This window comes from Aythya marila (assembly GCF_965140915.1).
Source record: "Aythya marila genome assembly, chromosome: 1".
Taxonomy (NCBI): Eukaryota; Metazoa; Chordata; class Aves; order Anseriformes; family Anatidae; genus Aythya; species Aythya marila.
Window position 1 is genome coordinate 74,867,197 of NC_139042.1, and position 14,255 is coordinate 74,881,451.

A 14,255-nucleotide genomic window follows, 5' to 3' on the forward strand; every position below is an offset into this window, starting at 1 on the left:
CTGAAGGCAAACAAGGTGAAAAGATCCTCTCAATAAATTCATGGGAATTTAAATATTTGCTTCAGCGGACCATAACTCTAAAAAAGATGTAGAAATGGAATTTAGAACAGTCAGTGCAATGAGGAATGGGGGCAGTCCAAATAAACTCTGAGACCTGCACCAAAATCTGTAAACTCCAGCAAAAGTTGGTGAAAGATGTGTATTTGAAAAAGTTACTAGATAAAACAGTAAGTGAAAGCAATGTGCCAACAAAATGTCTTTTTTTGTCTTCTGCAATAAAGGAAATGAGTGATAGTAGCACAAAAGTTACAATAGAATACACCATCCATCAAGAAAGCTCTAAAAAATACATTGTAGGGAACAATCATGCAGTGGCAGGGGAATGAATTAGGTGACAAAAAGAAAATTCATTTGAAATACCTGAAATGAGCTTTTGTTCTTAGTTGCTAGAACTGGAACAGAAGAAACTGCATATATTAAAATAAGAAAGGTATTGCCATCACGTAAGCAGAGTCAATTCAGATGTACTTTAGCTAGTGACTATTTCAGAGGTCACTCAACAATTCTTAATGATGAGTGAGACATTACAAAAGAAATAATGATAATAATAATAGTAAAGTATACAGAAGTAATTTTTATGAAAAAGGAAGTTTTGTGTGTTTTTGTTTTCTGTTTGATTGGTTGGCATTTTGTTGTTAATTTTTAAGAAAAAAAAATCTACAAACCTCTCTCTGTATTTTCTGGCTACCTCAGGTAAATATGTAGACTTTACATATACTTGAGGGGAGGAGATGTTCGGCCCACTATCTATGAACACTTTGGGATCTTTCACAAGCAGTAGCACCTTGTAAATAGATATTTGCTCTTAGAAAGCCAAACTGAAGATGGACTATAGAATTCTGGAGAGATGGGAATTTTGGTTCTCTAAGTTGGGGTGATATCTCACTCTGAAAGTGACTCCAGTAGGAAAACTGCAACAGCAGTGCTTTTCACCGGAACCTCTATGATGTTTATGAAAGCAAATCTGCTCAGTATCTTTGATATATAACATAACATAATAATATTATAATATAATATATTATAACATAAGCTATGTTATAATAATATATGTTTAAAAACATGTAATAAATAAAATAGCTAGGTTAGAGTGTGTAGTAAAATACAAAGAGTAAGTTAGTTTTGTATAACTGAGCAAAGTTTTATCTAGACATTAGTGTCATGAAAGATCTGACATGAGTGGTCAGAAAAGAAAAGCATAGAATAGTTTCAGTTACGCTGGCACAATGCTCTTTAAAAACCAATTAAGAAAGTGCCACTTGCTTCTCATGTTCAATTTTCCTTTTAACACAAAATGAAAATATTCATTTACTTTGGCTGTTAGCTATCAAATCTCTGAGAGGTTTCTTCTTATTATTCTTTCTTAGAAGTGAATGCTGTTGCTGATTGGGGTAGCTCTTACCATGGAGGCATAGGGGCCCTTCACCACAATTACTTTATAAACCTCAGTAAGACACATTAAACTTCATTCTTTGTCATCAGATTTCATCTGAATATCAACATGCAATGCCAATGTAATCTATTAGAGAAATCATACAGAAACTTGTAACAGTAAGTAACAAGTCTCCATAGATACATAGGCATATTTTTACTAATTATAGTCTGCAGCAAAGTTTTTGCTTGAAATTCCTCAACAGTAGAAGTCTATTGCTGCAGACTACTGTTCTGAGGGTCACCATCCATGAAAAACATTAAAGTGTCAGCATGACATGGATTTATATCTGTTCTCCACTGGTTCAGCTACACAGTCTCATGAAGGATTTAAACAGCAACAAGTATCTGAATTAAAATAGCGAGGCTGTGGGAGAAATTCACTTTTCCTTCAGGATAACTCACAAATCTTCAGCTCACTTGAACCACATTTTTGTTGGACAAAGATTATCCCCTTTGTCCTCTCCAAACTGTATCCTTTTACCCTGTTTTCATCCTTTTCCGGTCTATTTATTTCCCTTTCTCCCTCCCTTTCTGTACTCCTAGTCTCGCTTACAGTGAATCTCCTTTCGATCCTCTTAATAGATCCTTGTGTGTGTAGATCCTGTTCTGCAGCTGCAGAAATTGTAATAAACTCTGACCTTCATGAGGATTTCTCTGTCATTTGCCCTTTCTGTTTCTTTTTTTCCAAGTCCATTCCATTTTCCTTTTTTTTTTTTTTTTTAAATCACAGAATGGGTGGGTGGGATTGGAGGACCAATGGGATGGGGATGGAAGGGACCTCTGAAGATCATCTAGTCCAGCCCCCCTGCCGAGCAGGATCACCATGATCACCTAGAGCACATTGCTCAGGATGGCATCCAGGCAGATTTTGAATATCTCCAGAGAAGAAGACCTCTCTGGACAACCTGTTCTAGTGCTCTGTCACCCTCGCAGTAAAGAAGTGCTCATATTCAGCTGGAACCTCCTGTGCTTCAGTTTGTGCCCCTTGTCTCTCATCTTATCACTGGGCACAAGTGAAAAGAGGCTGGCTCCATCCTCTCGACATCCTCCCCTCATATATTTATATACATTAATGAGATCTCAATAATGTTCTTTTAGGTTTATTTTTTTGCTCCTGATTTTATTCTTTGATGTTATCAAGAAGACACACTTTTTTTTTGATATTGATATTTTAATCTCTTCGATGACTGAAGTTACTTTGTTTCCCCTGCTTCCTAACTTGTTTTGTAAACATCAACTTCACTCCTTATTTGCCCCCTTGTGGTTTTATTTGTTTGTTTCTTTGTTTTCCCCTGCATGATATTACATGGAGGCACCAAAATCAAGGAAATCCTCCAAAAATCCCAAATGATCTCCCAAATCCTTAGTTTGTTTTCAGCAATTCAACCACAACAGGTTGAGGAAGCAGAGCAAACATCGTGTCATTTACCTAACCTACCTGATTAACTATTTTAATTTGCTATCTTTGGTATCAGAGCAGCTGCAGATGAATTTTGGTGACACAGTAGGGGTGTATTACTTGGTAAGTGTGAAATAACATAACGGCTGAAGGGAAGAAGAGCATTTCCAGTTTAAACACAAACCAGAAAACTAATTATATCAAGCTCAAGAAACTTGACCTAATCAACAGATACACATTTCTGGTACCAATATTATAGGTAAGAAAGTGTTTCCTTTGACAAACATGACAAATCCTTTACATTATTTTCTTGTCTTGACTCTGCAGTGTGAAAACAACAGCAGAATTACTGTTAAGCTATATGGAAAGGCTGTTCATATACTGGGATGTGGAGGGCTCCATTCCCAACTTACTCGTGGAGAGAAAGACAAATACAGGGGATGTAGTGCTTTTATCCTGCTGGTCAGCTGAACACCACAATGACTCGCTCACTCCCCTTCCTCAAATGGAAAGAGGGAGAAAATACAATGGAAAGGGCTTAAGGGTTGAAATAAGGACAGGGAGATCCCTAACCAATTACCATCACAGACAAAACAGACTCAACATTGGGAGATTAATAGAATTTGTTGTCTACTAATAACAGGCCAGAGCACTGAGAATCTAAAAACAAACTAATAAACACCCTCCCTCCAACCACCCTCTTCTACATCCTTCTACATCCTCCCCCCATTCAGTGCAGGGGAACAGTGAATAGGGGCTGCAGTCAGTCCCTAATACTTCATCTCCACCGCTCCTTCACAGTCACTCCCTGCCCCTGCTCCCTGTGCGGTCCCTCCCACGGGATGCCGTCCTTCCCCAACTGAGCCTGCGAGGGCTGCCCACAGGCAGCAGCTCTTCAAGCACTGCTCCCACATGGCTCCGTACCACAGGGTCCATCCCCCAGGAGCTAACTGCTCCAGCACAGGTCCCCCACAGGTGGGCGGCAGCTCCCCCCAGACCCATGCTCCTGCGTGGGCTCCTCTCCACGGACTGCAGCTCCGGCCTGGGTCCTGCTCCTGTGGGGGCTCTCCATGGGCTGCAGCCTCCTCCAGGCTACATACACCTGCTCCACCAGGGGCTCCTCCACAGGCTGCAGCGTGGAGATCTGCTCCATGTGGGACCCATGGGCTGCAGGGGGACAGCCTGCTCCACCAGGGGCCTCTCCCTGCACAGCCTGCAGGGGAACTGCTGCTGCCTGCCTGGAGCACCTCCAGCCCTCCAGCTGCACAGTTTCTTCTTCGTCACATGAAAGAGACACTGTCCAATTTTAGTAATTATTGTTATTTCTGTTTTTAAATAACATAATTAAAGTAAAAGTAAATTTAAAGTTTTACTGAAGTGAAAATTAATTTATTTTCCAATGATTCTGAGGTCTGGCTAGGCCAATGCTAATCAGAAATACTTCTGGACCTGTTCATATCTTTTTTCTTTGTGTTTTGTTGTTGTTGTTGTTGTTGTTGTTGTTGTTGTTGTTGTTGTTGTTGTTGTTGTTGTTGTTTGTTTGTTTGTTTGTTTTTTTCATGAAGTTTTTGACTTTTCTGTGTTTAAAACACTTCAGTTTCTTCCACAATAAGTGCTTAAAATGTGAAAATTTGACCTGAGAGTTAATTTAAACTCTTAAGAGGCAGGGACAATAAATAATAATAATAGTAATAATAATAATAATAACAAAAATCTCAGTATTACAGACTTCGAGTATTTGATTACTTCAGATGTGACTGAACAGAGTTCACTCACCAGAATGATTTTATCTTAATTGATCGACAGAGTTGGAGTAACCTATCCTCAAAATAACTCTGAGCTCTCTTCATTTAACATATAATATGTTATTAAAGTGAATTCATTCCATTTACAGACCCAGGAGACCCTTCTTTCATCTTGTTTTTAATAGCAAGGATATTTTAGCAAATTATAGCACTTAGAAGGATAAAGCCTGTTTTTCACTATGCCACGTCTGCCTTTCTCATTCTGGAAAGTAGGAGAGGGTCAAGGTTGTTTACCTTTTCCATCACTTATAGTCATCTGGAGAACAGCTGAAGCTCTCTGCATCCATTTTGCACACTGCCAAGGACAAGAAAATATTCCCATTGCTTTCCTAAAACCAGTCTTCTCTTCAAACTCAAGCATTCATGCTGACTGTAGAACTGTGAAATGGGGTTTGACTTTTGCAGAGAAGTCCACACTGGCCGACTGCTGAATTTCTTTGAAAAACCTTAATCTTGAATATTCCCATATGAAACTAGGTAATAGATAGCTTCTAGAAATTTTTGTAGGAATAAATTTATATAATAGTCCCTGTTGGCTGTCTTTAATAGAATAACGTATGGTTTATGCTTTTGGTGTTTAGATTTAATTCAGGATTTTTAGTGACGGAGAGGGTCAACTGCACTGTTTGTACACATGCTCAGTAATCATATTATTTTGCACAGACTTTTAGTAGGCTTCTGGTTTCCATTCCCTAAACGCGGGCTCATAACAAGCTTAGTCAAACAGGTTTAAACTTTTCTTTGACCCTTTTCTTTCTATTTAAAGATTAAACTCATTATAAATTTTCATGTCAATGATTTGGAATATTTCTGTGCATTCTGTGTATCAAAGGTTTTTTTGACTTCCAAATTTTTAGATTTTTAAAAACGTCTGGAGAGAGACATCTATGATGAAATTCTGGGAGATGGTTTTGTTTAGTTCAAACTTGTTTGAAAATATTTGCAGTAGTTGCTTAGAATTTCCTTTACATCTTTGTCTCATGTGTTTGACTCAGTATCAGGAAAATAGCTGTCTGAATCTTGCATATCTGTTCATTTCAATCAAGATGATTGCATCCACTTTATGTCAGAGAGGAGTGATTGTCCTCAATTTATTTTCTATTAATAAATTACATTTTTTGAAGGACAGAAAGGACAAAAGGCAAAACACCATTCTGAATAGATTTCTCTTTAATTTTTGTCATCGTTGGCAAAGTGGCTATGCTTCGTTACATTCTTAAGTGTGTTACTCTGTTGTTTCTTAGCTATGTCTATTACTGACTCCAGTGGAAAACCAGTACATGCAAATCACCACTCTTTTTCTCAGAAACAATGAAACAGACTACTAATTTTGTTAGTGCCAACATTATCTTCTGTCTTCAGCATGACATCAACTGCTGTTTAGATGAATTGAAAATTATGTGGACAATTCAACAAGTGAATAGACCCTTGAACCAAATTTGTAGCAAGTGTCAAGATTATATGCATCAGGTTACTATGGGTGGAATCCTTTTTTCTTTCCAGGGCAAAATGTATTCTTCGGTGTAACTCTATTAACGAGGACTTCCAAATATGAGGCATGATATTGCATTCACACTTCCTTTTTTAGCAACATAATTTCTGTGCCCATTTGGGAGTTTCTTCAGCAAGTGGAAAAAAAACACTCTATACATGATCTGTCATTCTTTTTGAAGATGATAACGAAGAATTCAGGAAGAAAATTCTTTGTCAGCTTCTACCATTCAGCTAATAATCTTGACTTGGAACAGAATTCAGTGGAACCCTGTTCCACTGAATAGCACAGCACTTGCTCACCAGCTCATGCAAGAATTAACCCATGACTTGACTTCATTTCATCAGCCTGAGCATGGGTTTACCATGTCTTGTATTATTCCTCCAGTAATGTTCAGTATGATTATTAGATGTCCACCACTGTGCAATCCTTTCAGATTTAGTGGATACTTAGCATTGCAGTTTCTATCATTAAGACTGTAAAATCACTGCTGTTAATGTGTAGGTTTTTTCATGTTTTTACCACAAATACTTTATGTTCTGCACAGTTCTTTACACAAGCCTCTTCTATCAACAACCAATTCTTATAAACTTAACATTAAGTCTTTGATTATTGCTCAGTTATTTTCCACCTACACTGGGACATAATGCGCTGTTTTTTAACTGCTGTAACAATGTAACATTGTAAGATACCCAGATACAAGTATCTAAAAATGAAAAAAAATCACTGAAAGAGTAAAGTTACAAAATTTTGAACTCAAATAGCAGGTTTTTATTAGCTGTTTGAGGAATACACATATTCATAAAAATACCAAATACGTATGTTTTCTTTATAGTAACCAAATAGTAGTCTCCCTATGACATATATAGTTCTACAAGAACTTAGCAACCAAAATCTTGTTAAAATTATTAAATACTTGAAGAGCTGAGTAAATACACATATGTGATTTCTACCTTATATAAAATTAGTACAGAATCTTGCACTTCTAAATTACTCTAAAGATATAAAAAGCAGGAAGAAATGAATCAATCTAGCAGTAACAACAGTTATCTGAAGAATATCATTTTCAAGTGAGTTTTGGCTTTCATCTGTTACTCTGTAGAAATGTTGAAGAGCTGCCTTAAGATAGAATGTGAGAGCTCACCATGGCTACAGAGCACACAAAATGCAGGAAAAGTCTGTGGTCAATTTACATTTGTATGTAGCACTGTGCCCAAAGGGTTATGCTCAAGTGCCTCTGAAGTCAAGGACAGACCAGCTCCCCAATTTACAGTGAAGAACAGACTTGTTTAACTTTTTCTTCTCTTGAAAGAAGAAACAAAATAATATGAACAAAAGCAATGACAATAGTAGCAAACCTAGATCTATCTGTTGCAGATTAAATACAGTAAAAATAATATTCAGGGAATAACGCAGCAATAGCTTCTATTCACTTCAAGAAGTCCTTATCAGAAAATAGGATATAGCCATCAGTTATTAAGCACAGTGCTACTACTATAATAGAAATGACATCCATATCCAGTGTGTCACGTCATCTTAGAAATATTAATATATCTTACTGAGAGCTTTTATTTAATTCTATGGCTGCTACCTGTCTGTTGGAACTGTATACTGTCTGTATGAGTCTGAGAGGATAAATAGATCCTACAGATAAATAGATAAAACAGAATAGCAGTCTGTTTAGGAGATCAAACTCATAGCAAGTGTGTTCATACCAGGTTTACTTGAACTAATTGCAACCTGTTTTATTTGAGACTATTTATATGTACACTTTCTGTGGCTTTTGTTTTTTCTACATGTGTAAAGAAAAGTGGCATTGGGAGGTCTGAACAAGTGAAATTGTTGGGCAATTCACTGAGCTGGAGAACTGCAGGAAAATACAGATGCTGAATAAAGTAGCTGTGGAACATTGGGACGGGGTCTCAATGGGTTCTGTGGACTTTGAGCTTGCCTGTTGTGCTTTGGAAGGGATCTGATATACTGACTGTGGGGGAGCCCTGACAATTTTACTACTAGGTTCACTGAAGAAGAGATATATAGTTGTCTTTATATAAAAAGAGAGTTTACTATCCAGATGGTTTGCAGAACAAAGGCATTGTTAATTACTGAGAGATTAATTTGATCCTTGTAGTTAACCCTCTGACAAAATGAGATTCTATATCAGCTGAGAGAGACTGGGAGAGAACTCTCCCTTTTTAATATCCAGCCTTATACAGCTCATCAGCTTTACAGATTAGAAGTCTGACAGCTCTTTATGTCTCCTAGTATTACACTGGATGTTTCACAGCCACAGACACTGGCAGATATGCTTTAGTTTTTATAATGCTTAGGATTTAATGGTTAACTCTGCACTGGTGTTCCTCCAGCACTACATGAAGTTCCAGACCCTCTGAAGCATCACTGCAGTGCAACAGATGATCATTGCACAATAACAGTCTTGCTCTCCTAGAGCTCAGTGGTTTGCATAGTATAAGCATGATTTACATAGCAGCACAGCTGATAATCATCAGCTCTTGGAAAAATTAGCCATGCAGTTCAGACATGATATGATGTCACACACATGGCTGTCTCAAACCCCACACATGTTTTTGCAACATAACAAATGCTCTGGATATAAACAAACCTGAAGAAATCTTTATTCTGCAAGAGAATCATAGAATTGCTCAGGTTGGAAAGATCAACCCGATCATCCAGTTCTAACCCCCCTGCCAAGGGCAGGGATGCCACCTACTAGATAGGTTGCCCAGGGCCTCATCTAACTTTGTCTTGGAACAAAAATCATAATACAGCTTCCTCATTTTTTCTTTTCCCCATGTCTTTATACTTACCTATATGAGCTGCTTGTAATTCAGAATCCCCATGCAGAATTTATATTGCTGTGTGTAAGCCCTTAAAATGGTCTTGTGCTACAATGTGCAATACCAAAAAACTTGGCTGAAAATTTCTTTTCAATGTCATTCAGCAGAAGTGTACTATCAAGGATAAATCTATGGTAAGACAGCCTGACCACAGAGTTCTCATGTGCATGGCCTTACTGGAATTTCTTTTAGTTGACATTTTAATAGCTATATAATTTTTTCTGCTCTTCTAACAAGGTGTTATAGTACTCTGAACTGAATTTTCAGGTGGGGTAAATATTGTATGGTCTACAGAGGCACAAAGAGAACTGATTAATAATGCCCTTTGGCTTTTTCTGTTCTTCGTTGTTGAACTTGACAATTAAACAATTTAAAGAACCTGAAGAAATGCTTAGTATAGAATCATATACCTTCCCAGAATGTAAATTTTAAATCTCAATAATTGAGAGGCGTGTTTCTGCTCTGGGCAGTGTTCTGTGCCTAAGTTCAAAGAAATTTGAGGGGGATCTTTAGATTTTATTTGTTCATCTTAATTCTGAGAAAACAGCAAATAATTCAAATATCAAACCAACATTTTAAAATGTTATTGGAGAAGGAGATGAAGGAATGCTCCCATCCTGTCCATTCCTATCCTGTCCCTCCTCCACAGTATGACCGAGCCATTGCTGCTGTTGCAGCCACAGCCCTCAGTGCCTTTTAAAGCTTGCCATGTCCTATTGTCTGTGCCAGCAGGGAACTCTCTGCCTTTAACTGCTTCCTCTGTGCTGACTCCTGAGCAGCATTCACAGTTGTCTCCCAGTCTGTGTATCATAACCGTCACTGTTGACCCTGATTTAAGTGCAGACTAAGTGAACTGGAAGTCTCCAGATTCAGTCATTGAATTGGTTCCTAAAGGTAAAGTTCCTTACAGTGTGAAAAATGTAGTGGTATAGAAGAAGCTGTAAAGAATCATAGAATCACAAAATCACAGAACAGCTTGGGTTGGAAGGGACCTTAAAGATCATCCACTTCCAACTCCCCTGCTGTAGGCAAAGACGCCACCGACTAGGTCTCCCAGAGCCTCATCCAACCTGGTCTTGAACACCTCCAGGGATGGGGCATCCACAGCTTCTCTGGTCAGCCTGTGCCAGTGCCTCACCACCCTATGAGTGAAAAATTTCCTCCTAACATCTAATCTAAATCTCCCCTCTTTTAATTTAAAACCATTCCCCCTTGTCCTGTCACTATCTGCCCAAGCAAAAAGTTGTTCTCCTTTTTTATAAGCCCCCTTTAAGCACTCAAAGGTCGCTATAAAGTCTCCTCAGAGCCTTCTCTTCTCCAGGCTGAACATCCCCAGCTCTCTCAGCCTTTCATCACAGGAGAAAGCCCTCTGATTATTTTTCACGGTCCCCCGTATTTTGAAGTCATGCTATAGACTGGAACTGCAACCTGTGACCACTGAGATGTTTCTTTCTTTAAACCTGTTTTTCTCTTTAAACACTGACTGTGATTTAGTTACAGCAAGTCATGTAACACTTCATCTCTCCCCTTGCAACGTTTTCTAGTGCCTTCCATTCTGGTGAACTGGTGAAATGATTAATGAGTATTAATTACTGCAGCACATATAAATTATTGACAGATTGTTACTAGAGTAACAAGCTTTCTGTGGACTTAACAATATTCAACAGAATACCAAAAAGATTTTTTCCCCAGTTTAAAAAGAAGAGATGATTCAAAAATGGTTTCAGCAATAGGGCACTTAGCAAAGTAAGTTACTGATATCTGTTTATGATATCTGTATAAACTCAAATGGATGGGTAGTCAGACATTATAGCCCTCAGCTGTTTACTGTCCTGCCTTTCTTAATAATAAAGTACATATAAGTCTCTGATTAATTACTCCCTGGTCTTCTTCTGGAGCATTGTATGCTTCCTCGACTGGGGAGGACTGTGTACTTCCCCGGATATGCCTGTCTGCTCCTGTCTGCCCTGCCTGTCTGTTCTGTGAGGCTCGAGGAAAACAATAGCCATTTATTGCTTAATTCTTTCTTGTTAAGTATTTGCAGGTTCTCCAGGGTGCCTTCTGTTCAAGAGTGCTTCTTGAAGGAATGGACTGATACCTGCTTGTCCTTGATCCAGGAATTTATTAGTATTTCAAATAGTGAAAATAGTGAATAAAGTTACACTAGTGCAGACAGTTCAATGTCTATACACAGCAAATTAAGTTAAGTGAAAATGACCTATCTGGAAGATGTTTGGTTCCCATTTTACAAAGCCAAGGTTCACCTAAGAATTGAGCTACTGTAATAATGTTTTGTTTTTATTATTATTATTTTTTTAATTTTTTTTAATCATCTAGAGGTCTAAGACATGAATTTACAATCCATTATACGAGTTCATGTCATCACATTTAATAAAATGAGAATCTCTGTCTTAACGTGTTTGCAGAGTATGCGTATGGCAGAGGGTACTGGCATAATGCAACAGGGAGATGAAGGGAGAAAAAGACAAAAATGAAATTATATTTATTAGCAAAATGAGAAGCACTCAGAGCTCAATCATGTCTGGATATAGTCAAGTGAAAAAGGTAAATTTTAATATGTCTAAAAGAAGACAGAGCAATGTCTTAGTAAATATTTATGCAGGTCTTAGTACTGTTTCCTTTAAAAAATGTTCTTTTCAGATTTCTTTTATTTAGTTCATTAGAATTCTTCCGAGGGAATTAAATAATTATTATAATGTCATAAACATATGTAGCATGAAAATCACCATGTTTTGCTTAATTTTGTTTTGCTCATTCAGTATGTTGTGGTTTGTGTACAGATAGAGGTTGTACCAAAAGGCTGATGTCCTGTGGTATAAATTAGTTTTGTAAGATGAAGGGATTTTCAGTTGGTCATATTATCATTGACTGTTTTGTATTTGTTAAACTACAGGTGAATCTGTCTGGAAAGCCTTCTTCTTCACTCCAAACTTCAATCCTGAAGACTCTAATGGTTGCTATGATTCTCATGTTTGCTTTTGCCATGGAGGATTCATCACACGCCATGATCCCCCACTGCTCTTCGATCTCTCCAGAGACCCTGAAGAGAAAGTGCCACTGACTCCAAAAACAGAGAGACGTTTCTATGAAATCCTCAGGGTCATACAGCTAGCAGTAGCTAACCACACCAGATCACTGCAAGCTGTCCCTGACCAGCTCTCTTGGGACAACCTTCTCTGGAAGCCGTGGCTTCAGCCATGTTGCTCATCTCTCTTTCAGTCTTGCTACTGTGACTTTGAGTCAGAACACAGCCTGCTGGAGGTGCATTCTGGATAAACAAGCTGCAGTTCCCTTTCAGAAACTGGAACAAGGAGAATGTCTAGGTAGTTCACTTGAACCACTGCACAAAGCCTTTAGAAGTCTGTTATGTAGGATGAACTGTCTTTAATATGGTGTTGCAGTAGAATTTCGGTCAAGAAAATGTGCCAAGAGAAGGAGAACAAGACACATCTTTTCTGACTTAATAATACAAGAAATGGTATGGAGCACATGCTGCTGCCCTTATCTATAAATGTATGCATTTTCTAGATTAGATTATTTTCTAGATCTTCAGCTTCAGCTTTGTTTTTACACAATGAGGAATTCACCTGTTGTTTCTGTCAATTATAACCACTAAGTACACACTTTTCTGTCCTTTTCAGTAAGTACTATTCACCGCTATTAGGATATTTCACCAAAAAATACAAATGCATATTTTATATATATATATATATATATATATATATATAATGCTGGAGAGGTCCATCTGTGACTATAATTTGATAACTGACAGATAGGTAAAGGACAGATTTGTAGCAGCATCTCTATCAACAAGCATCAGTGATATGGAATAATAAACAGTGCCAAAAATCTAACACTGCATGTGCCATAAAAATATAGAGAGATATATAGTAGAAGACCTTAGTCCACATTAAAATGGTGCTCCCTAGCTAGCATCCTATTGCATGGAATCAACCTTTGTTTGGAAGGCAAACCACTTCAGGTGCACCAGGTGTGTCCTTGAGTGTGTACTATAGCTCTTCAGAATAGCTCTTCAGAAATACACGCAGGCCAAATTCATACCCAAGAAAGAAAGAAAGAAAGAAGGAAAGAAGAAAAGAAAAGACAGAAAGAAATAGAAAGACAGAAAGAAAGACAGAAAGACAAAAGGAAAGACAGAAGGGAAGAAAGGAAGAAAGAAGGGAAGAAGGGAAGAAGGAAAGAAAGGAGGAAAGGAGGAAAGGAGGAAGGAAAGAAAGAAGGAAAGAAGGAAAGAAGGAAAGAAGGAAAGAGAGAAAGAGAGAAAGAGAGAGAGAGAGAGAGAGAGAGAGAGAGAGAAAGAAAGAAAGAAAGAAAGAAAGAAAGAAAGAAAGAAAGAAAGAAAGAAAGAAAGAAAGAAAGAAAGGAAGGAAGGAAGGAAGGAAGGAAGGAAGGAAGGAAGGAAGGAAGGAAGGAAGGAAGGAAGGAAGGAAGGAAGGAAGGAAGGAAGGAAGGAAGGAAGGAAGAAAAAGAAAGAAAGAAAGAAAATTATTTAATACCTGATCTAGACAAACCCTTATATTCATAACCCAGTTGCTAAAATGAAAGATTTGGTCCATACCTAATATGTGAATTTCAAATTCATACTATAATATAAAAGCACTATCTACATACCATACCTGTTCTTCCACTGATGAGTACAGTGTGCATCACAGATAAGTAACATTTGGTGTTACTTTAAATATTTTTGCTGTTGTTTACGCTCTCTGAATAGGATCTACCATTTTCTGATAATAAATTTGGGTTTGAACATTTAAATTTTCTCAAAGCCAAATATAACAGTCTCTGGAGTTCTTAGCAAGGCCTTGGGAAATCTACAATACTTCAGGGCTAATTTCTCGATCCATTTTTATCTGCATGTTATTCAGGAACATTTTATATCTACTCTACAGCCAGGCAAAGAGTTTTATTTGGCAGATTGTACCAGAGGAGAATATACCAGCAAAATACTAAAAGAATTTGATGCCTGATAATAGAAGGTGACTTGCATCAGAGAACACTAGTTCATTCCAACATTTTAATGTATTACAATCTGTTTGGTGGTATTACCAAAGCATTAATGCAAAAGGGATCTCAGTTGATAATAATGCAGCAGCTTCAGTCAGCTGCCATTAAGGTTGTGACCCAGTTGTTGGGAGCTGTTGAAGCCTGTCCTATAAAAATATATTGTG

The 14,255-nt window shown here is 37.8% G+C and overlaps 1 protein-coding gene across 5 annotated transcripts in view; it reads left to right on the forward strand.

Annotated features, from left to right (window-relative positions):
• The window catches only part of STS (steroid sulfatase), a 110,646-nt gene extending 97,173 nt beyond the window's left edge, over nucleotides 1-13,473 (forward strand). For all 5 annotated transcript variants that reach the window (XM_082783372.1, XM_082783371.1, XM_082783373.1 and 2 more), the window contains one exon: nucleotides 11,960-13,473. In XM_082783372.1, the coding sequence (XP_082639498.1) occupies nucleotides 11,960-12,342 (383 nt within the window). In that variant the 3' untranslated portion in view covers nucleotides 12,343-13,473. The remainder of the gene's footprint in view (nucleotides 1-11,959) is intronic.
• The last annotated feature ends 782 nt before the right edge of the window (nucleotides 13,474-14,255 follow it).